Genomic DNA, 25,072 nt, shown 5'->3' on the forward strand with positions numbered 1-25,072 from the left:
CTCTATAAAAGCTTGAAACTTTATCTTCTATTTTTCATGACCTGTAGCATACATTTAGCCTTTAGGTAGTAGGGTTGGTGTAAAAGTAAGGCCCACTCGTCTAATGACTGAATATACGTATTTAAACAGCAAGCACACCGTGGATTATCTGTTCCAAGAACTGCCTTTGGGAGGGGTGGGGGGTGGGGGAAAGTAAAGTGAAAAACAGACAAAGAAATCTATAACCTTAAAGCAGTCTTTCACATTTGTTTATAGACCGTTCTGGAACCAGCTTGGAAGCGATGACCAGGAGAGCGACAAGATGCACCTGAGACAGTATCTGCGGGCAGCTGCCTCTGCCAAGCGGCTTTCATGCTGCTTTCCAGCGGCGAAGGCGCAGCAGCAGGAACAGCAGCAGCGCAGCCAGCGCGAGCCTCTCCCGGCAGCGGCAGCGGCGGCGGCGGCGGCGGCGGCGGCGGCAGCGGCGGCGGCGGCGGCGGCGGCACCGGCACCAGCGCAGTTTCCCCTCTCCCCAGCCCTGACTCTACGCGCACATGCGCACTGCGCCCGCAGCCCTGGACCATTTGTCAGGACTACTCGTGAGACGGAGAAAAAAAAAAAGAGAAAATTTGGGGGTAAGAAGCGGTTGATCGGATCTAATCTGTAATTAATCTGAAGCTTGGTCCGTGCCCAAGCCATTCGTGGATTTTTTTCTGGGTGCGGATGAAAGTTAAAGAGACCTAGAGAGGGAAGGAAGCGCACCCTCGTCTTGTGAAACGGATCAGGGGAGGGGAAGGACAGAAGGGGTTTCTCCCCCACTTCTCTGCGCCTCTGGGAAACAGGAGAAAACTTAATCCCGGGGAAAAAAAGTGGGCAAGTGACTCGGAAACGGCTGGAGGGGGAGTCTCTGGGCATCTCACTCCCAAGTAGTGAGTGCGAGTGTGAAAGAGGAACAAAAGAGAGAGAAAAGAGAAAGGAAAAAATGGGGGGAGGAGAGACTTGTATTTTTTTCTTTGCGCGCACACGGGGAAGGGTGTGGGGGGCCGTGCGGAAGGGAGCCGGGGCGAGGCGGCCGCGCCGGGCTCTCCGGGGCGCGCAGGCGGCGGGATGCGTGTGGGCCCCCTCCTCCGCAACCCCCCCCCCCCGCGCCCCGGCTTGTCACTTTGGTCGCTTTCATGACACCGGGCTCGGGGAGGGGGGGGGAAGGGAGCGCGGCGGGCGCCAGGGTGCGTGTCCCGGTGGGCGCCGCGGAGCCCGCAGCCCGGGCGGGCGAGCGGCGGCGGCGGCGGCCGCCGAGGCTGGGGCGCCGGAGGGGGGCGCGGGGGCGGCCGGGGCCGCGGATCGGTGCGGCGGGAGACGCGAGCCCCGCGCGCCGCCCCTGCGGCCCCCCTCCGCCCGTGTGGCCTTTGTGCCGGGCGCGCACCGGAGAGCGAGCCGAGCGAGCGCGAGAAGTACAAGTACGGGAGACCGAGGCAGTGGGAAAAGAGGCCGGGCCACTTTCTTCCCCGCTCGGGCTGCGGAGAATGGACTGGTTGAATGTGCAGGCGCGTCTCCCCGGCGTGTGCTGTGTGTGCGCGGCCGAAAGGCCTCCCCGACTCCCACGGCGCACACGCACACTCACACGCACGCACACACACGGACCCGCTGCGGGGCTCGGCGGCCGCCGCCGAGAGTTTGCGTGTGCTTCCTCGCCGCCACCCCCCCCCTTCCCGACCGAGTGTGTGAGAATTTCATATAGATCAGCTCCAATTTCCGCCATTTTGGGAAAGTTGCACAAAAATAAACCCTCCGGTTTATTTCTGCCCGAGGCAGGAAAGTGCTTCGGGGAGCGAGGCGGCGCGGGCCCGCGGACGCCGTCCGCGCGGGGGAGGGTGCGGGCCGCGGCTCGGCCCGGGATCCCGCGCCGTCGCGGCGTTCGCCCCGCGCCGTGCCGTGCCGTGCCGCGCCGCGCCGGCTGGGTGCGGGCGCGGGCGTGTGTCGGAAGGCGGCGGCGCGGGGCGGCGGGCTTGCGGTGTGGGGCGCTGGGTGGGGTGGGGGTGCTGGGGGCGGCTGGGTGCAGGGCGCGGGGCTGCCTGCTCTGCAACTTGTTTACGCCTGCCTGATATACTGGGGAGGCCGGCGGGGTCGGGGAGTCGGGCCGCCGCCCGCCACGCACCGCGTGCGTGTGCCATTTCGGAATAATGGGTTTTGCACACTCGCGTCCTGGGCCCTGCCGCGGCGGCCGCGGTGGCGGCGGCGGGTTGGGGGGAAGTAGAGGCCGGCGGGGGTGGGGATCGGGAAGCGCAGGAGCGGAGGCATCCGCCGCGCGCCCCGCGAGCTGCTGGGGGGGGGGGTGGTGGAGGAAAACTTGAGATCCCCGGGAGGGGAGGGGGCGCGGTGGCACGGGCGGGGGCAGGGCGCAACTTCAGGACTGGTGGCAAAACTTTAATCACCTTTAAAGAGAAAAAACCCGGGGGGTGGGGTGAGGGTTATGCTTTCAATCAGCCCCCCGATTCCGGCCAGAGCACGGCCCACAGCGCGACCGTGAGAGAAAGTTGAAACGCGGGCGGTTTCCTCCCCGCCTTCCTCGGTCAGGGGTAGGGGTGTCTGTCTGTCGATCCGCGCCCTGAGCGGTTTGGGGGCACCGAGTCGCACTCCCCGGGTCGCGTGGACCGAGGCTCTTGCCCCACCCTTCCACGGGGAGGCGAAGGTAAACGGCGCTTTGGTTTCCCTTCTCAGTCCCCCGGCCGCCACCACCCGCTTCCTTTTCCTCCTCCACCCCTCTGATTTTTTTTGAGGGGGGGGACTCCCCCCCAAAAAAAACCCAAAAGCAGAAAAAAACAAAAACAAAAACAAAAACCCGGAGTCTCTTTCCTTATGCAACTTCCTCGGGCGCCTCGAGCACGGCCCTTCCCCCTCCTGCATCCCTTGGCCCGCTCCTTTGCCACCTCGGGGCCATCGCCAGAAAAAAAATAAAAAATTGCAGACGAAATCATTCAAAGTGCACGGAAGCAAAAATAGATTTTTTAAAAATTGTTCCAAGTAAAGGGGCAGCTGAGATGAGAAATAAGACATTTTGGGGGTTGTTGTTGGAAGGGGGGAGGGGGCGTCGGTACGGGGTACGTGCGTCGAATTTTCATGTTGATTTTTCCCCCCCGATCGTGGTTGTGGGGATGTCTTTATTGGGGTTGGGAGCCCCAGAGTCTCTGTGGCTGGTTATCTTGGTCGCGTGGATTTTTTTTTTTTTTTGCGCAAGTTTTTAGAAAAACACTGACTCCGAGTAGTGAGCATTTCTCCGGAAAGTTTCAAGTGCAGCAAAATAGCGAACGTGCAAAACTGGCCAAGGAGAGACCTCTAGTGGTTAGACGCATCTTAAGTTCGCGGGGCCGAGAGCAAAGTTTGGCCTTTACTTGTAGCTACGTAGTCCCTTCAGACGTGGAAGTCATTAGAGGACCTGAGCGAGCAGCCAGATGTGGTGTGAAAGGATGCTGCTCCGAAGTAGAAACTTTGGTAAAGGATGAGCTCCAGTGAATTCGGAGCTTTGGGGCCTCTCCGATTTGTTTTGTTTTGGTTTTTTCTTCAGGCCCTCATTTGCTTCTGTGAGGAAAACACTTGACTGCCATTCGCAGAATGGCAATGGGGCACTGTCAGAATAAGAAACAATAGTTTGTTTTTGTATTTGCCTCCCTCGGTTTATAGAGTTTTCAGTCTCAGCGGATGACTCAGTTTTAAAGGGTGTTAGTAAAATGCAAAGCAAAATGTGCTTGGAACAGAAAAAAAAGATACACTTTTGAGATTTGCTTTTGATGTGAGCTGGTCACTTTATTCTGGGATGAGTATATTTAAGGCTAACCTTTTGTTTCCTAGCTGCATAACATATATGTATGCATATATACATGTGTATCATAATTAAGTAGGCCCTTTTAGTTGTGTATAATTTTGTTTTATTAGGTAAAAATTAGTTCTGAATACTGAGAACTTGATGTCATCTGTAATTTAAAACACTTCACTATGTGGGTTAAAAAACTGCTTACATAATTTACATTGCCCTCTGTTTTTTAAATCAATCTTTTCAGCAAAGCATCTAATTAAAGATGAAAACAGCAAGAGAAAGAGAAGTTGTATCAAATGGTCTCCATTACTAGTTTCACCTACCTGTCATTCAATTCACATAATGTTGTTTTGTTTCTTGAGACAAGTCCTTCTTATGTAGCCAGACTGGCCTTGAACTCCTGATCTTCCCACTTCAGCCCCCAGAGTGCAGATATTGGCAGCTCTGTCCTCTATAAGAAGGGATTTACTTGAGTGATTTTAGGCTATGGCGATGATATAAATCAGTTTCACCTCATCCAGAAGTAGATCATTCTCTCCTAAAAGGAGTGCTCATGTCAATGTTTAAGAATGTAAATTTATTAATTTCAGATTGTACATAGGAGGAGTTTTTGATGACGGTGCTTTTTTAAATTTTTTTTTTTTTTTAATGAATGTTAGATCCTTCAGACAAGCCTTGGGGCTGCTCACCAGTTGTGAAGTCCATCACACTGTTCTGACTTTCATTACGACTACAAGGTAAGATAGACTTGTTGATGTGAATTACTCAACCCTTTTCTGAAATTTTAAAGACCTCATTTGGAAATCAGGAAGGACAATGTGGGCCAGGGTTAGCAGAAAACCTAAATTTGTGGTAGCTGCTTACGAATTTTGTGAACCTATTGACACTAAGTATGATTGAGGTTTGAAGGAAGCATTAGGAAAAATGAGATTGCCCTAGATAAATCTTTAGAAGGACTTACTAGAGTATTAGCATTTTAGCACCTGTTTTCTACTGAAAACAAACAGGAATTCAGCATTGTTTTTTTGGAATTGAAGAAGTAGGGGAACTGGAACAAAGGAATTGTAGATGAATGTAACTTACAGAAATATATAGTGATATGGAAGATGCTAGAATTTTAATTGTCTTTGGAGCCTATGGTGAGACTTAATAGCTAAAAATCACAGTGAGCATTTTGGGGGTAGTAAGAAACATGTATGGGATTCCTGGCACCCAGGAAGTACCTGATACCATGTTGTGTCATAGGGGTAGAATGAATCAGCATAGACTTGTCAACTTTTGAACAAATCTCCACAGGGAAGACTTCTGTTGTCCAGTAAGATCTTACTGGTAATTTTGGAGAGTGTTGGCTTATCTTCAATAGTTCAGGACCCTTTCAGACATCCATCCATTTCGGGGGTCCAATCATGACTGGGGTACAATAACTGAATACCTTTGTGTCACTGGGTGTGTTCTGCTCTTTATTTCTCTTTTTCTCTTAATCTTTCCATCTCTTCTTCCCATTTATTCTGCTTGTTTTCCTACTGTCTCTGTCTTAAACATGAAAGGGGTTGCTAACTCTTATTTGATAAAAATGAAAGGTAATGAAAAGTAACCTTCCTTTTATGAGAAGAACTATACTAATCTTGTTGATTCCAGTATGATTGAGAAGTCACAGAGTCATTTTCTAGGCAAGTTGCAGTTCTACCAATTGAGCCATGCTCCCAGTCAGCTTGTATTTCTCCATCTGGGAAATGGGAACCACAATACTTGCCATCTTTTATTAAATCTTTAGAGAAAATTGTTATTTTTGTTTCAAAGGATCAGATAAAATAAGATCTTGAGAACTATAAAGAATTGCTCAAGTCTGTGGCCTTGTGTCATCATTTTACCTTAGCAATGCTTGGTGAACGGCGGGAGCTAGATTTTCTAGGGCAGAACATGGTGCTTTAATTCCTGGCTAAGATGTTTAGATTGGTTTTGGGCATGTGTATTATATACTCTTGTCAAAACATTTCTAGCAGTATTTTCCTTTCTTGAGAAAAAGTAATTTATCTTTGACAGTAGTGGTTCCTAAGGGAGGGACCGCGTTCTAACGTGGTACTGGGTACAAAGCCCACAATTCATCCCAAATCAATCATTTAATAAGTAGAAGAGGTAAATGAAAGAAATACTTTAACATGAGGCCTACTTATGGAAATGGTCAGGTGGTGGAAGGAGACTAGTTGTTGCGAGGGGAATTCATGTGCTGTAATTAAAACTTTGGTTTCCTGAGTCTGCTGGGAGTAGAGGATAATAAAATAGGTAAATGGGATAGTGATGATTTAAACTAGTGGGAGAAAATGATTTTGGTGAATGGCTGAATTTAGGGAAAGTTCCACATAAGACTTTCTCCAGCTGCATTTTTAAGTCCTTTACTACTGTATTCTATAAATGAAATATAAACCTACATGCATGTGCTATAAACTATAGTCAACAGTCTAAAAGTCTAGGTTAAAAAACAAATCACAAGTACTATTATTACTTCCAATATGATGATGCTGAACCTGACAGATTTTTTTTTTCTTTTTGCCAGTCTGGGGCTTCATTTTGTGTTTTTTGCTCAAGGCTGGCACTCTACCCTTGAGTTATAACCTCTACTTCCAGATTTTTGGTAGTTAATTGTAGATTCTAAGAACCTCATGGACTTTTCTACCCAAGGTGGCTTTGAACCATGATCCTTAGATCTCAGCTTCCTGAGTAGCTTGGACTACAGGCATGATTCACTGGTAACTGGATATGTTTTGGTTTTATTTTGTAGCTTATCCAGTCAGTGTTCTAAGAAAGATATGTGTCCTATTCAATCACTCCTCGAATATCTTAGGGTGGTTCTTGAAAATTTTCGACTGGTTTGGCATTTTTAAGAACTGTTTTATTTCAGCCAATACTGTTTATAGTAATGTTACTATAGTTACTTTATGAGACGTGGTATGATACTTTTTTAAAAGGGCCTTAAGATGAGCAAGTAATGGAGTGATCACTCTAGCAATGTTTCTAGTTACTTATCTGGGGTTTTTAGTGTCTTACTTTATAGCCTCTAACTCCTGATCCTCCTTCCTCAGCCTTATGAGTGCCAAGGTTACAGGTGTGCCCATCCTAGCTGTAGGAGTGTAGTGTAGGAGTGTAACTCCAGAAAAGTATGTTTTTGACCTTGTGGATTTTCCTAGATCCTTCCTCAGGAGTAGACACAATTCCGAGCTCTGCAAATAATACTAAAACAATTGCACATTGTGTCGATAGAACAGATTAAGGGCTTAGTAGTGATGGAATCTAGTGAGCCAAGAAATGATGGCTCTATAATGGTATATATAGGGCATAATACTCTGTATACTGTTTAATGCCTATTTTCCAGAAATGACTAAGTAACATTTTAGCCCTTACCAAGGACTACCTGACCTGTGTTGATCTAGCAAGAACAGTGGGTTTGGACTGACTTTCTCTTTGACCAATCTGTTCACATGAAGATGACATTCTGGTAAAGATCTGCCCTACCACTGTCCCTACTTGCTACTGTCCAGATATTCATTCCTCACATAGATCTGGGGTTATTACGGTATAGGTGGAGATACTTTAGAGAGAAGTACTTACATGATTGTATGTGTATATATTTGTATTTAATGTCTTCAAGTTCAAGAGATCTGTGCAAGATATGTTCTGTAAAAGGTTTCATTATCTAGTAAGAATATTCTCAGGATTTCTCTTTATTGTGTTACATTATTTCTTTGACATGTATAGATATGAGTCAATAGTTGGAGATTATGAACCAATTTGTACTGATTGTGGCCATTATGTAGCAAGTAGATGAAAGGAAAACACCAGGACTAGTTCTGTGTACCCTTGACATATAACTAAACTTGATTTATGAAGAAATCCCTATTTAGGAGAGAGAAGAGTTTGGAGGAAAGAATAAGGACATCTGAAAAGAACTTTAGGAGGAACTTTAGGGTCTTGGGCAAGAGACTTTTTCTGACAAATCCACGGTTCTTATTCTGCAGTAGATTTAGGATTAAGGACTAGGATTGTGATTGTAAGAACTACACGCATGTTGTATGTTATATAATTAATTGCCTTCTGTGTTATTCTTTCTCACCTATGATATAAACTAACCCTTTGTGATCAGTCAGCTCCTATTTGTTGAGCCTTTGTTGTATGTAAGTCAGTATTACAGAATTCTTCACGTAACCCACACTTAGAAAGGTGTTAGAATGAATGAGTGTACTTTGCAAAGAAATAGAACATCATCCGTCCTTGGCCTAGGGTTCTTTTAGTCTGATTGGGTATGTAAACCAACCATATAATGGTAATTTAAAGACAAAGCCATGGTTCAGTGTGAGTGAATAGGTTCCATGTGAGTGTTAAACATGTTCCTGTGGTAGGGTGGAGTAGATAGGGAGTCCTCCGCAAGAAAAACAGTTATGTTATTAAATTGAGGCGAACTTGCATGCTTTCTGAATGAAAAGCATTGAGCTTGTTTTGTGTTTTTCTTTCAATCTATTTATTCATCCCAAAATACTTCATAACTTCTAGATACCAAGGTATTAGTCTGTGTGCTGAATATTATTTCCACTGCTTTCAGTAGCCTTGAATAGTTGGTGTATTATTTCTGGATGGTTGATTTGAATGATTGTTTCCCAGGCTGGCCTCCAAGTGTCTGTGCAGCCTAGGCTGGCTGGCTGTGAACTTTTGATCTTCCTGCCTCAGCCTTCCAAGAGTTGGAATTCCAAGTGTGTGCAACTGTGTCCACCAGTGCTCAGAGATACTTAGTAACTTGTCTAAATTCACATTATGCAGTTTGAAAAGGCTAGGACAAAGGAAAAACGATACAGTTCTATCTTTGGGTTTATGATTTTCAAAACAGTATTTCTTAGCATGCTTCAAAGAAGACATAGTGATGTTTGCTCTTAGAACTTTGCTTTGTACAACAAGGAGCAACCAAGCACATATATAGGAAAAAGTGATGGGAAGAAAACAATCTTTTTACTGTATTTTTTTCACCCCTAAACCAAGAATTGTAAAAAGGCCAATTATTGAATTATGCTGGGAGAAAAAGGCCTCACTTTTTACTGTTAATAAAGCAGTTAATAAGGAAGAATGGGAGAGATAGCTCAGTGGTAGAGCATTTTCCTAGCACTCAGAAAACCATTGGTTTGATCCCCAACATTGAAAAAAAAAAAGATTGCAAAAAGAATGGAACTCAAATCTGCCAAAGTGACTCAAAGTTGAAGGAATTTATGCACAAGCCAGGAATATGAAAAGAAAGGATCAACTTAAAATAAGTGAAAAAGATAATAGTTGAGAGAAGCTGGGAGCATAATGTCCTCAATTCAAAATCAAGATGAAAATGGAGCATAGCTAAGATGATTTTCAATCACAGTACTTTAATTACTGGTGCTGTACTCTGACCAGAAGGCCATTAATTTCTGTGGAGAGGTGAGGGGTCTCGGAGTAGTTGGGTGGTTTTCTGGTACAGTGAGTATTACAGATCTTGTCTAGATGACTTGTGTTTGCCTTGACTGAGTTAGAAAAATATGTACTGACTATAAGGTAATGGATGGTCCCACCTTTGTTGCAACCTTTCCCTTTTTCTTGAGAACCTACAATGCTCCAGGCCTTTCTCATGTGGAACTATAACTTTATATTATATATCATTTTAGTGATTTAGACTAACTCAGTTTCTAGAACATTTTGAACAGGGCTGTATGGGCACAAAGATCAGATGAGGTCATGAACTGAAATGTTTGCTTGGTCAATCTGATTGGGTTGTTAAATAATCTAAATAATTCACCTTGTGGGTTTGTGGTTTTATTTGATGGACTTAAGACATAGCTGTTCAATCTATTGATAAGGAAATTGGCTACAAATTTTGTCTAGATAAGCCTTAGAGGCATGACTTTGTGGGAGAGAAAGGAAATCTGGTTAAATCTAATTTATTACAAGTGAAAGAGAAATTGAGTATAAATCTTTTAATTTTATCTTTATGTTCTATAAAAATGTGAAGCAGAAAAAGATACTACTTTTAGCATTTTTAGAAAAATTACAAAGTGAAATAAAAAAATATGACACTATTTTTAATGCCTTTTAAATTTAGGTTCATGCATATGTAGTAAAAGCCCAGAAATCTGTGTCAGACAAGTTCTTGTTCTTTTTATGGCCTTCAAATCTCTCTAATGGGTGTAAAATTTCTATTACTGCTGTTCTAGTGTAGTATGTTGATGGAGTTGATAGCACTTTAAAGGACATTCCTGACTCCTGTTGAAATATCTTATATTCTGCATATTGAACATGAACTTCAAATAAAAGCATCTGATGGGAGTGTATTAAATAGGCCATAGGCTCATTAATGTCAGTTAACATGATTTTACTGTCTGTGTGCATGTTGGTTTTTTTTTCTTGAAAGGCATTTTTCATTTTGTGTTCCTCTTCTAGAGGAAGTAAGTAGGTTAGGCCACAGAATATCAAATTTTTCATCCTTAGAGTAACAAATGAGAGGCAGGAAGTTGAGAGTTTTGCAAAGGTTACCTTCCGTGACTGCTTCACTGCTCTGTGGCAGAACAGATAGTGAATCAGATAGTGCATTACTAGAACATAAAGAAAGGGACTTGTTCTCACTCAAAAAACCAGCCAGTAGGGAGAGTGGGAATGTGGACAAAATACCAGGAAGATGGAACCACTCTAGTAACTGATTTCCTGGATCAAGGACTGATAGATTGCTTGACACTCAGATGTCTGCTGTTCAAGGACAATTGAGAACAGAAGGCTCAGATTTTCAAGGATTTGTTCTTGATTATACTGGTTTCACTTGTCACATTGAACTAATCTAGAGTTTTTCTTGCCTGGAATCTATGAACTTGGGCCCTGGGGGCAAGACTTTACATCTCTGTACCACAGAACTCAATTCTAAAATGTGTGCAATTTGGAGTTCTTATCAGGTTGGGTGAGTAGAATATCAAAGCTGGTATCTGTTATGCTTGATTTGAAAGGAAATTTTTTTTCTTTGTAGCAATATGTGTTTGTTGAGGGATGCTTCAAGTGTGAGTTTGGGTTTTTTCTCATATCCTTGTTGAATAAACCCGTTTTAAGAGGTTTGAATTTAACTTCTTTTGATGTGCTCTTCAGTGATGCTTACGTGTGGAGAGTTTCTTGGAGTGGTTAATGTTATGCTTCTGCCAAAGAAGTAAATAAATACTTAGCAGCTTAGTTGTAAGCTGGGACCTTTATTTTTTTTTGCTGGAGAATATGAGTTAGATGGGAAAATAAATTTTTTTCTCTGATTTTGTTTGTCTTTCTCTCTTCTCCATTAGTCTGTTTCATTTTTACCCTCCTGCTTTTGGTTTACAGTGTTGGGACTCAAACTCACAGCCTGGCCATATACTATACAAGTGCTCCCACCACTGACTGATGTACATTCTCAGCCCTCCCCCTTCATGTATAAAGTTTATCCATAGTTTCGATGACTCTTCATATGGGAGAAAACAATGACTAAATGAAGATCTCCTTTTAAGAATGGAAGAATATTGTCATAATAGTCAAAATACAAATGTGAAAACTGAACCATATTACTTGAGAGGACAGATGGGGTTTGGAGAGATGGGGTAGAATGATGGAAGGAGTCACAATAATCAAGGTGCTTTGTACTCACAAACTGACACATTTAATTGAAATTCTTCGGCACAACTACTTAAAGATAATATTAAAAATTAAAATGAACAACTATAAACAAAAAACATTTTTAAAAAAGACCTTCAAGTAGAATGAACTTGCTACCGTGTAGTAGGTGTTTTAATCAGGGTATGTTAGTGATATCTTCCCACGCTGTCTACTGGCATTTTATACGCTCATACATATTCCAGAGCTCACACAGCGATTCTGGAGCCCCTGCTAGGAGGTCTCCTAGCTTTGTCTCTCCTTCCTACTGGCCTCTCCCCGCAGTCTGGGCAGCACTTTCTGTTCCCCTCTGTACCAGGTCTCTTGAATGCAGATCTTGGAACCACGTTGGTATGTGAGGAAAGTTTGATGTTTCTTCAGCACAAATGGCATAGTAGCATCGCCAGTGGCCTAGTTTAGGGTAGTTTTTTCTTTTTTCTTTCAGAAATGATGTCCTCTTTATTATTTATTTATTTTGATTGTTAAAACTTTTCTCTTTCCCTCTTTCGAAAGACTTGGTGATGTGAACAGTTACATGTGGAAGAGCTTACAGATTCTTCCCAATCCATTTCAAAATCCACTTGTCCATGAGATTTCAAGAGTTTTACCATTGTCAGTTCACTGCAATTCCTATCCCCTTTTCTGGACTCCTGAAGAATTACATTGGGCTTGATGATGCCCGGGTCTGGTCTTCGCACATTTATCACCCCTCCCTGCGCAACTTCAGACGCCTGGCAGCCTGATGCTTAGGAGGGTGTGGGCTTGCGCTGAAGAACAGCTTGTTGTCTTTTCTTCTGGTGACTAGCTCTTGGGGACTGCTGTAGCTCTTGTGGACTGCATGTCCACTGTGCAGAGCACTCTGACTTGCATGATTTTTTTTAAAGTCCTTAAGTTTCTTGGAAGTAGATATTCCTATCAGTTTCCTAGCTGAAGGAGCTAAGGCTCAAGACAGAATAGTTTCCCTCCCTAAGGTAATTGTACAGCTTGTAAATTGTGAGAAAGAGATCTAAATCCAGTTGCTTTGGCTCTGGAGTCTATGCTTTTCATGATTACAGCTTTCTGTCTTTTCTGTTGACTAACATACAAGGAGCTGGGCACTGTCTTGAGAAATAATAGTCTTGTTTTTTCATCTAGGTGACCTCCATTATTATTATTATTATTATTAATTTTGTGTGCTTGTCATGGAACTTGAATTCAGGGCCTGGGCACTGTCCTTGAGTTTTTTGCTCTAGGCTAGAGCTCTACCATTTGAGCCACGGCTCCACCTCTGGCTTTTTGGTGGTTAATTGATGATGAGTCTTACAGACTTACCTGCCTGGACTGGCTTTGAACCCTGATCCTCAGATCTCCGCATCCTGAGGAGATAGGATTATAGATGTGAGCCACTGGTACCTGATGCTCAGTTATTTTCTTTTATCCATAAACTGATAATAATAGTCCTTGTCAATCTTAGAAGAAGAGTGTGAGGGTCAGTAAGAGGTATTGGTGGGATCCTTATAATGGAAAAGCATTGAAAAATTCATTTTTTAAAAAAAATTTCAATACTGGGATTTGAACTCAGGGCTCAGGCACTGTCCCTTATTAGCTTTTTCACTCAAAGTTGTTGCTCTACTAGTTGATCCACAACTCCACTTCCAAGAACACCTTTAATGTGTGTCAGGCTCATTGGCTGCTTTGGATTACCCCAGGTGGCCTTGTATTGCTGGAGCTAGGAATTTTCTCAGCAAAGGCAGGGGGGCAAAGAAGTGATGTGAAAGAAGAATTATGAAAGAGGCACAGAATGTTTTATCCCTAGTCAAAAGTTAGATGCTTGACATTTTTGAGGTGTACGTCCCAAGCCACTTGAAATTACTGAAGTTAACTGGAATATTTCAGCATTCTCTGTAGACCCCTTACTTACAACTTACCTCATTTGACAAATGATTTTTGTACTTTCTGGAGCTCTTATTGAATCAGAATTATATATCTCATCTACTTACTTCCTTTTGGAGCATTTGGTAGTTTTGTTCACACAATGTGTCTGACTCATCGTTGCGTTTGACATTTCAGTCTTTTTATCTGAAACTTCTGTTTTGTGGCTAGGGCCTATAACTTTCATAAACATTTCCATATTCCCCACATTCTGACATCAACACTAGACTCAACTTGCAGTTAATTTTATCTGTTTTGCATTTTAAAAAAGAAAGAGTTTTATCACTTTATTTACACTGTTCACAGTACTAAGTAAGTACTATGACTAAGAGACTCCCTGGACTTTGGCCAGGCCTGAGGATGTGTCTCTGCTCCTCAGCTTTAAGGCATGTGTGATTCAGAATTATGTCTCTGCAAAAGGACAAATTACTAAATGTCATGAGAACTTCAGGTGTCACTCAGGAATGTGAGAAACCATAAATATAGGTCTGGGAATGCATACCTTTTGTGAAGTAACTAAGGCTACACTTCTTCCTCTCCTCCATCTGTTGCCCTGAGACATAGGTGCTTATAGTTAACACCTTCTGGTTAACTTACCAAGAGCTTACCAAGTTGACTTGCCTCTGCAACTTCTAGGCCAGAGTTTCAGTGGTTGACATCAGGAACAAATGTGTTTTTTTCATTTCTTTATTGTCAAAGTGATGTACAGAGGGGTTACAGTTTCATATGTAAAGCAGTGAGTATATTTCTTATTCAACTTGTTACATCCTCCCTCATTTTTCCCCTGCCTTCCCCTCTCCCCATTTCCCTCTCCCTCTCATGAGTTATAGAGTTGGTTTACACCCTAAGGTATTGCTGTTGCATTGATTTGTTTGTTTATCCTTTGTCTCTCAATTTTGGTATTCCCTTTCTCTTCCCTAGTTGCAATACACATATATGCAATATCTAGAGTACTAAAGTCAGTTACAGTGATATGAGGGGTAAAACCTTGGGGAAGAAATGCAAAAGTAGAAGGGCATAATTTCACATGGCATGTTGAAAATCACAACAATGATATACCACTTGTTTCCATAAATTGGAGTTCATTTAACTTAGCATCATTTTATGTGTTCATATAGACATAGCTATTGAGCTATTGTGATGTTCTGCTAGGACTATCCTAGACGTGTACTAATTATTCCTAATGAGGGAAACCATAGAGTCTATGTTTCTTTAGGTTTGGTTCTCTTCACTTAGTGTGATTTTTTTCCAAGTTCTTCCATTTCCTTACGAATGGGGCAGTGTCATTCTTTCTGACAGAGGCATAGAATTCTATTGTATATATGTACCACATTTTCTTGATCCACTCATCTACTGAGAGACATCTGGGTTGGTTCCATATTTTAGCGATGGCAAATTGTGCTGCAATGGACATAGTTGTGCTGGTGGCTTTAGTGTGGTCTTGCTTGTAATCTTTTGGATAGATGCCCAAAAGTGGGGCTACTAGGTTGTAGGGGAGCTCTATGTCTAGCCTTCTGACAAACCTCTGTACTGCTTTCCCTAATGGTTGAACAAGTTTACACTCCCACCAACAGTGTAGTAGGGTAGGGACAGATATTTTTATTATCATATACTTTGTTTTGTTGAGACAAGATCTCACTCTGTAGCCCAAGCTGAATTTGTACTGATCATCTTTCTGCCTCTGCTTCCGGATGCTGGGATTACAGGAGTGGACCACTATGCCCAGCTCTGTAATAAACTTTTAAATTATCGCCTGAAGTAGGATTCAGAAACTCCTTGTTTTTATTGTTTTTTGTTTTCCAGTCCTGGGGCTTGAACTCAGGGTCTGGGCGCTGTCCCTTAGTTTCTTTTGCTCAAGGCAAGCACTCTACCACTTGAGCCATAACTCCACTTCTGGATTTTTCTGTTGATGTGGTACTGAGGAATCGAACCAAGGACTTCATGCATGCTAAGCAAACATTACCACTAAGCCACATTCTTGGCCCCTAATTTATGTTTTGCATATAGGATTCTTACTCTTCATACAAGTGGCAGCACTTGTTACAATAATCTTGATTGCTGGCTACTCTACCCATCTAATAGGTAGTGGGAAAAGATTTAATTTGTTACAGTCATTCAAACTCCTTGTGAAGTGAAAGTAGCCAGTAACTTGAAAATTATATGGTAGCAAAAACAATGTAGCATTCGTTTTTGTGATATATATATTCTATTTATACTGGGGTTTGAGCTCAGGCCCTCCACACATATGTGCTAAGCGCCCTACTGGTAAACCAGGACTCCGGCTCTTTTTGAAGTAAGGGTTCTGCTTCCTGCCTGGGTATGTACCTAGACTGTGTTTCTCTTAGTTTTCACTTCCCTCCATAATGCATGCCATTATGCCTGGCTTTTTCTGTTGAGATGAAGTGTCATAGCTTTCTTTTTCTTTTCTCTCTCTCGCTCTCTCGCTCTCTCGCTCTCTCGCTCGCTCGCTCGCTCTCCCTCCCTCCCTCCCTCCCTCCATCCCTCCCTCCCTCCCTCCCTCCCTTCCTTCCTTCCTTCCTTCCTTCCTTCCTTCCTTCCTTCCTTCCTTCCTTCCTTCCTTCCTTCCTTTCTTTCTTTCTTTCTTCTTCTTCCTCTTCTTCTTCTTCTTCTTCTTCTTTTTTTTTTTTTTTTTTTTGGTCTAACTTGTCCTAGAACCATGATTTCAGTCTCCTATACAGCTAGGACGACAGGTGTATACCACTATGCCCAGCCATTGGTTGAGATGAGGTCACTTGAACTTTTCTTCTCAGGCTAGCCTCAAACCATGATTATCCATGATCATAGCCTCCTAAGTAGCTAGAATTATAGTGTGTTGCTTTGTGTTGCAGTATTTCATACAAAGTATCCACCTACCTTAGATTGAAAAATAGTTAATTACTTTTAAAAAATAATTTTAGGTATGATCTTACAGGCAGAGTACACTTTGTAACATTTATTATTTTGTGTATCCTAAACATATTTTGGTATTTCCTAAAGCATGTAACAAACATTTATTGCAGGTTTTATGCAATGGTAACTTTTAGATTTCTCATCCTAGACATAGACAGGATTTTACTACAAGTATGGTTTTTACATAGGATAAGATGAAACAATCTGGTTTCATCATTTATTCAGTAGGGGAAAGTTACTTTGTCATTTTATTGGCGAAAAGTTGCTACTCCTGTGTTGCTTAAGAGGGAGGTGGTTTCATTGCTTATTCTTGCTCATTTAGTTTAAGTCTTAATTTGTTTTATATTTTCACAATTCTTTAATTTAACTTTATTGTCAAAGTTATGTACAGAGGGGATACAGTTGCATACATAAGGTAGTGAGTAAATCTCTTGTCAAATTTGTTACCTCCTCCATTTTTCTCCCACCTTCCTTCCTCCCCAGTCTCCCCCATTTATAATTAATTCTTTCTTAGACCTTCATGTCTCAGTTCCTGTTTGGAGTATTAAATCTTCATGAGGGTGAAATTTGAATTTTTCAAATACAAATTAGATACATTTTGAAATGTTTTGATGATTTCTGGGAAAAGAAGGGAAGAAAGAATATGAAAGTACCTAGAAATTTTCAACAGAAGATAATTCTCATTCAAAGAAATGGACACTTTTTTTTTCCTATTGATGATTTTAAGATGATTGCATATTCTATGTGTAAGGAAACTGCTCTTTAAAAAATCCTGAACCTAGTATGGTGGTGCATGGCTGTAATAATCCCAGAACTTGGGAGGCTGAGGCGGGAGGAAATTCAAGGCCAGCCTGGGCTACGTAGTCAGACCCTGTCTCAAAAACAAACTGAAGTACATAGTGTTCCCATCTCTCTCTCTCTCTTTTTTTTTTTTTTAACAAAACAGGGTAAATAATCTTCCTAAATAATCTTTATTTTTAATAGTTTAGAGTGCAGGCCAGTCCTATAAACTGTGATATGGTGATTGTCCACATGCTTCTTAAACCTCTTTCAATTTCACATTTCCTCTTACGTTTTTTTTATATTTTTTAATGGAGAAAGCAAGTTTTGTGATACAGCAGTGACTTTTAAATATTTTTGGTCTCAAATATTCTTTATGCTTAAAATAATTGAAAATCCAAATAGATACTGTATCATGGGATATGTATACATATTATGGCACATATATACACACATATATGTATGTCTATAACACATGCATACATATATTAACTCTGGTATATATTTGGTATTTATATATATAGAGAGAGAGTCTACATTTACTCTTAAAACTGATAATTTGAAGGATTTATTTAAAAATAACATATCCAGTACATAATGGTATATATATGCATAAAGTTTTGAAAGATAATCATAGTTCAAAAATAAAAATATGAAAGAAAAAAAATAAAAATGTGAGAGAAGTGACATTGTTTTACATTTTCACAAATCTTTAATATCTAGCTTGATAGGAGATAGCTGAATTCTTAACTGTTCCTGCATCATCTGTTGCAGTGTGTTTGTTTGGTTGAAATATATGAAGAAAATCTGGTTTGATGTGTATTATATGAGTTTGGAAAATAAATTTTTTATTAGTTTACATTAATTTTCCATGGGAGTCCTTCCCTATTACAGTATATATTCAAGTTAAACACCCTCTCTCTGACTTTCCCTGCCCCCTTGCTCCCTTCCCAAAACAGTTTCAACAGGTTTCATTGTTTGCAGTGAATGATCTGTTCTTACTATACTCAGTCTCTTTGATCCTCCTTGTTAGCCCAACCCTCCCTGCTGGTACCCATCCCCTGACCCTCTGTTTCTCTTTCCCATCCTTTCATCCTCTATTGATCAATAGCCTTTACTGAGGTTCATTATGTGTTGCCATGTATAGTTACAAAGTAGTTAAAATTATTCACCATCTATTTTAGTTTTTCCCATTTTCCATTCCTTCTCCTAAGTACTCCCTTAGTTTAGTATCCACCCAGTATTTATGTATGATTATGTATATGTATATACAAATGCTGTATATATCCATGACTGTCTTTCAGGTTTACCTAAAAGACATTCAATATTTTGGTTGGTTGTTTTTTTTTTTTGGCCAGTCCTGGGGCTTGGACTCAGGGCCTGAGCACTGTCCCTGGCTTCTTCTTGCTCAAGGCTAGCACTCTGCCACTTGAGCCACAGTGCCACTTCTGGCCATTTTGTGTATATGTGGTGCTGGGGAATCGAACCCAGGGCCTCATGTATACGAGGCAAGCACTCTTGCCACTAGGCCATATCCCCAGCCCCAGTATTTTGGTTTTTGAGTGTGTCTTTATTTGTATAATATGATATCTGTCCTCCAGTTGCATCTATTTTCTTGTAAATTGTATATCTTTATTTCTCTGTATGGCTGTGTATGTGTGTGGTGATACGTATATGTGCATGTATATATGTATATCTGTCTCACATATGAGATATAGCACATGGTATATATGACATATTGCTATGATATATGTGATCAAGCACCCATTTATATATATGTATATATATGAGTTATATTTCAGAGACACCATATGAGATTTATGAGAATCTTATTATATATATGAGAAAAAATGTATATGTATATACTGCAAGATTTCATAGTGTGTGTATGTATGTATACATACAGATTATGTATGTGTGTGGATAAATAGAGAGATAGAGAGATGAGAGGAAGGAAGGGGTGAGGAAAAAGAGAGAGAGGGAGAAATGGTTGATTTTTTTTTCCCCTCCAGAACCTAATTCATATGGAGCTAGGCAAGAACATTCCACCATAGAGGTGCATTTCCAGCCCTATTAATGGATGTTTTTGAGGCAGTCGTTGTTTATGGAGATGGGATATCGTGAGCAAGAAAATGGAAGAATTAAGAGAAACTGAAGTAGTCATCACTAAATGGAACATTGATTTGCATCTGTAATACTTACTATATTTCTCTTTTTCCCTTTCCAGGTTAAAAAAGGAATCATGACTGAATCTGCATCCAGCACAAGTGGGCAAGAGTTTGATGTGTTCAGTGTTATGGACTGGAAAGATGGAGTAGGTACATTACCAGGAAGTGACTTAAAGGTAAGCTGTCTTTACCAAATAGAATTATGTGTTGTGTGCATCTTTGTTTTTAAGTGAATGCCTTTGTGAAGTAAGAATTAAAAACATTGAGCACACACTCCTTCAGGTTTGGGTTTGTTTTTTTTTTTGGCCAGTCCTGGGCCTTGAACTCAGGGCCTGAGCCTAGCTTCTTTTTGCTCAAGGCTAGCACTCTACCACTTGAACCACGGAGCCACTTCTGGCCATTTTCTGTATATGTGGTGCTAAGGAATCGAACTCAGGGCTTCTTGTATTAGAGGCAAGCACTCTTGCCACTAGGCCATATTCCCAGCCCTCCTTCAGATTTTATATAATACTCAGACTTCTACAATAAACTCGTTCGACAGTTTGAAGTGAGGATGGGTTGGCAGACCTTTTGTCACCTGGGTAAGAAATCAAAGGAATAGTTCCATACCACGTGCTTATTTTGTGGAAATCTGTCTATAGCTCCTAAGAAGACAGTCTCCTTTCTGGCTGTAGCATGATGGTTAATTATGGAGAAATGGCAGACTTAGAAGTCCTAGCTTCTTGGATTCTGTAATTTTGAGTGAACAACCACAGTAGTGTTTTCATTTAGAAACTGCACATTTGTTAAAATATTGAGCAACAGGACTTTCCATCTCCTTTAAATTGTTTTGGATTTTTGTTTAATCAGTTGTTCAAAAGCAAGTCAGACTGTAAGTCTGACTGTAAGTCCTGTAAGTCAGACTGTTTTGGTATGGATGAGAGCTCTACAGGAGGTAAGGTCTGCGCTTTCTGTATGAGCTGGCCTTGCCCCTGTTCCCACTCCCCCTCTCCACCCCAAATCCCACTCTGGGACCACTTATTTCTGCTGCTCCATGGTTGCAAAAGCACCCATCTGGGGAGCCAGCTGCCCCCACTTCTCATTTCTAATTTGCTTTTGCTCTGCTATCTCTGAGACCTTGAACCGACCTGTGACCTTTTAGACTTTGTGTTTGTACTCAGTCATTCAGGTATTGGAACTTCCAATCTCCCTAACAGGCCGTCACTTGGTCTGTCTTTTTAAGGCTTGATGTTCTGGGAAAACTCAAATAGAAAAAGTCTTCCACCTCAAATTGACTTCTTGGAGACTTTTCCTTTATGGTGCTTATTTGGCAGGTATTGTGGCCAATCCTGTCCTGTCTCTTCTTCTTCAGTGGCATGATTGGCACAATCTGCCTGTTGAGACATTATGTGAGATTTTAGTTGGGCTCAATTTAATTAAGTACAGCATACAATTATCTCTAAGTTTAGTGTAACAGAAATGCTCTAGTGAGGTTTTGTGAAATCTAGAGATTTAATGAGTATCATAATACTGTTAGGAGTTTTTAGTTCTAGTATTCTGTAGCCTACAGCAATGTAGGATATATTTTAATATAACTAAAGGAGAGGATCTCAAAGGTTTCCAACACAGAAATTATGTGAGGAGATAGGAAAGTTAATATCTTGAACTGAGTATTACATAATGTCTATATGTATGGAATTAACATACATACTCCAAAAATGTGTACAAGCATTATGTGTCCATTTACATTATTGTTTTTTAATTGGATTTTTAGTACTTTGAACAAATCAGTTGATCCCTTAAGGTCAGGTTTCTTCTGCAGTAAAATAAGGAACAGAATGAATCCTGGGGACTTTTGTCTGCTTTGATAATCCTCTAAATGTCCCTGTGGATAAGATACAATAGAGATAAAGGGCTGAAAATGTTTGAGAAAGGAAAACTATTTCTCCACCTCTAATAATGTCAACCACATCATAGCTACCCTAGCTTTCTTGAATTACTAGAAGTCTCAGAATTTTCAGAGTCTTATTTGTGAAATGGCTTATTTAAATCTATGAGTCCCATTTGTATAGTGATTATGAGATTTTAAAAATGAATTTATATGAACACTTAACAAATTGTGTATGTTTTGGCTTTGCAACATAGTATGTAAACTGTTTTTGTTTATTGTTTCATACTCTTATTTTCTTCTAAGTTTTTTTTCCCTTTTCTCCTCAACAGCTTTAAAATATCATGAAATTTCTAATTGTTATGGGTTAGTTTAACTGAAAAAACTAACTCTGATAGTAGAGTGAGGTTTATATCCCTCAGAAATTTGGATTGCTTTAAGGTATTCTGAGTAATTGAATTTAGAAATTAGCCTATTACTTTTTTTTAAAAAGGTAATCAGGTAATTAAGTCATTTGATGAGTATTATCATCTGGGTTATTTGATATAATTTTTAGGCTCATTTAATTGAGTCTGAGCTAATTGTCAGATGTCAAATCTACTTCCTGTTGTGTAGAGAGTTTAGAAAACAATTTAAAAATTGTTTTCACCTTTATAACTTTTAAAAAAATCTCAGTTTCGAGGTTATAATGTTGGTCCTGATGCTGAGAATTTCTAATTCAGTTGCTCCTTATATTGAAATCTTTGTTGCTTAAGAAATTGAGAAGTTGATTTTTCACAAAATAAAATATTAGAACCTTGAATAAATCATGAGATTTACTGCCTTGGATTGTTTACCTCTTATTGTACACTGCCCAGGCCTCTGCATTCTAATGGGTATAGGCATGGGGGGTTCCCAGTAGTGGGTAAGACAACCAGTTCAAGTTCATTAAGTTGATGCCATTGGCTAAGGCATAGAGGTCAATCCCTCACCACAGGAACCAGCTTCATATGCTTTAGATTTTGTCACAACTGCCAGCATCTTTCACAACCAAATTCAGACCTCTGAAGTTTTTCACATGAGGGGTGTGTGTGTGTGTGTGTGTGTGTGTGTGTGTATCTGTCAGTCTGTCGGTCTGTCTTTGTGTCTGTGTCTATATCTGTGTTTACTCTGGCTCTCACTTGTACTCATTATTTCTTTTCTACTCATCTCCAACGACTAGTTAAAAGATTTCATGCCTTGCTCCCTTCTCACTGTGCCTTATTCCTGGGACCTACTTCCATTCTTCACACTGGATTAGCATCCTATTTATACAAAACAAAGCACAGAAGTCTTCTCAGTGCAAAGTGGGAGGAGTAGGGAACTTACTTTCTGCAGGACCCTTTGCTTATAGTATCTTATTTATCCTTTTATTTAGTCTTGTTGAGGTAGTAGTCTCTTATCTCTCTTGTCAAGTTATGAATGGGAGGAAAACAGTGTTCCAGAATGGCTAATTCATTTCCTCAAATCTATTACCAAACAGAATTGGGCTCTAAGACTAAGTTTCTCTGGTATCACATTTGACTCTTAAAAACAGTACACTAAAGACAAAATGATTTCAAAAGAGAAATGAAGGAAATTGCTATAGATGTGGGAGAGACAAAACCTCATTTCAGCTAGAGGGATCTGGGAAAGCAGTTACCATTTAGGTGCCTGTAAAAAAGTAAATGTTTCTATGAAGACTTCAGGAGGCAGCCATGGGACAGGGCAAGAAAGGAGCTTTCAGAAGGGAAGAACATCAGCAGGGAGAGCAAGCAGTCCCGAAAATAATCATTAACAAGACATTTCTGCCTAAACAAGCTTTTGAAACTTTGCCATTGTTTAATTCATTATTTTAAAATGCAAGTGTTTGTAGATTAAATGGCTCATGGATGGCTCTAAGGACAGGCACAGGTGACTGAGTGCTAGTGGAAAGGTGCCTGGTAGTTTCTGTACCTGCACTTCTAATGATGCCTGAAACTTATTCAGACAGAATTATTACTCTGAGTCATAAGTATTTAGTCTTTCCGTCCTTCAGTAAAATGCAGATACCCTTCAGAGAGTAGTAGCCTCTTATCTGGTAAAGGTATTGTCATTTTAGCTGAGAGCATTATCAGCAACAGCAAGGCTGAAATCCAGATGTAAAATCACCACATTCCTGTTTGTGATCTCTTATTGTTTACATTGTTTTTGTCAGCATACATTAGTTGTAGCATGGAATGGGACTGTTCATTTAATTTATTACCACATTGTTCATGCACAGTTTTGCTTTTTTTCCCCCTCCCTGATACTGGGTCTTGAACTCCTGGTTTTGGTTCTTGCATAGTTTTTGTTGTTGTTGTTTTGTTGTTGTTCTGTTTTTGCGGAAGGCTGGAATTTTATTTATTTATTTATCTATTTATTTTTGCCAGTCCTGAGCTTGAACTCGGGGCCTGGGCACTGTCCCTGAGCTTCTTTTGCTCAAGGCTAGCACTCTACTACTTGAGCCACAGCACCACTTCCAGCCTTTTCTGTTTATGTGGTAGTAAGGAATCGAACCCAGGGCTTCATGTATGCTAGGCAAGTACTCTACCACTAAGCCACCTTCCCAGCCCGTGGCACTTTATTTTTGAGCAATGCCTCCATATCCAGCCTTTTTGTTGGATAATGGAGATAAGTCTGTCTGGGTGGGCATGGAACCAAGATCCTCAGATCTCAGCCTCCTGAGTAGCTAGGATTACAGTTGTGAACCACCAGCGCCCAGATGTCTTATCTTCATTAGTGCTTAAAATAGTTTAATTATCAAACCTCTTTACTATTAAAACACTTTGGTAAATAGAAATAAGATTTCACGATTGAAAGTAATAAAAAAAATGGCCCCAATAGTATCTTTTCATGATCATATTAGTAGAGACAAGCAACAATATGCGAAAGAGTCTTTGCCCTTGCAAGCAAAAATAAAGAAGGAAATTAAATCTGTTAAAGGCAATTCAAGTCAACTCAAACAAACCAAACCCTTTTCACCATTGTATATTTCCGACATAATTGTTTTCTCATTGACTGGATATATCTACAGGAGAAATTGGACATGTCAGCCAATGTGTTTATTTTGCTTAATAAATCCCTTTGGTAATATTTATAATTTGGTTATTTCTGATTGTAGAATATAACACTTGACACATGTTTATACTGTTTTTGGATGTCTGGGTTGAAGGAATTGCTAATTAAAATATACAGATGAAGCTTACATTATCCCAAAGCCATTCATAAAAAAGAAGACCAATTTCAGAATCAGAATGTTTTAATTGGGCAAAAAATGGGAAATATGTATGTCTTTCTGAAATTTCATCACGGGCTTTAATGACATTAGCAATACCCCAAAACATTGTCTAATGTTTTCTTCATAGTCTTGTGGAAAAGACAGTAAATTAAATCCAAATCTAGAAATCCTTACCCCTTGGAAATGCTTTGAGTTTATTAATTTTTGAAATAAGTAACTTTGTAAAGAGCAGATGTGCTTCACTTGTTCAGGGTTATAGGGCCTACCTTTGAGGATATGAGGAAATGTATGTGTTTTCTTCCCGGCTGGCTCTCCTGCCCATGTCTGTGTACATGTCCTGATTTTGCTCATGTTTATGCACCAACCCTTGAAATCTATCCATGGATCTCTGGCCTAGAGTTCCACTCTGTGTCCCCACGTGACACCATCTGCCACCTTGTTCTTGGACAATTAATTTTAGGAGAAGGAAAACATGACATACTAAATACTGTACTATGCAGATGTTACCTTAACTTTGAAAAGGATTGAGCCATATACTTCCAGATGTCATACTTGTGCATTTTTACTTAGTGATGCTCCTCAGTGGTTTTCTTTCTCTGGGTGTTTTGAAAGGCAGAGTATTTTGCAGCGAGGCTACAATTTGGAGCCTTAAGTCATAGTTTGCTTTCTGTTTCATGGAAATGTTGGATGCTACTACTTCTCACACTTTTTATTTGTCAAATAAGCAT

General features: G+C 40.7%; 1 protein-coding gene across 4 annotated transcripts in view; it reads left to right on the forward strand.

Annotated features, from left to right (window-relative positions):
- The first annotated feature begins 494 nt into the window (after positions 1 to 494).
- L3mbtl3 (L3MBTL histone methyl-lysine binding protein 3) overlaps positions 495 to 25,072 on the forward strand; it is a 114,291-nt gene continuing 89,713 nt past the window's right edge. For 2 of the 4 annotated variants that reach the window (XM_048354066.1, XM_048354067.1), the window contains exons 1-2: positions 532 to 614; positions 19,281 to 19,397. In XM_048354066.1, coding sequence (XP_048210023.1) covers positions 534 to 614; positions 19,281 to 19,397 — 198 coding nt within the window. In that variant the 5' untranslated portion in view covers positions 532 to 533. Of the gene's footprint in view, positions 615 to 1,393; positions 1,437 to 4,449; positions 4,528 to 19,280; positions 19,398 to 25,072 lie in introns of those variants that run through there. The other 2 variants (XM_048354068.1, XM_048354069.1) reach the window with 2 other exon arrangements.

This window comes from Perognathus longimembris, chromosome 9 (assembly GCF_023159225.1).
Source record: "Perognathus longimembris pacificus isolate PPM17 chromosome 9, ASM2315922v1, whole genome shotgun sequence".
Classification (NCBI taxonomy): Eukaryota; Metazoa; Chordata; class Mammalia; order Rodentia; family Heteromyidae; genus Perognathus; species Perognathus longimembris.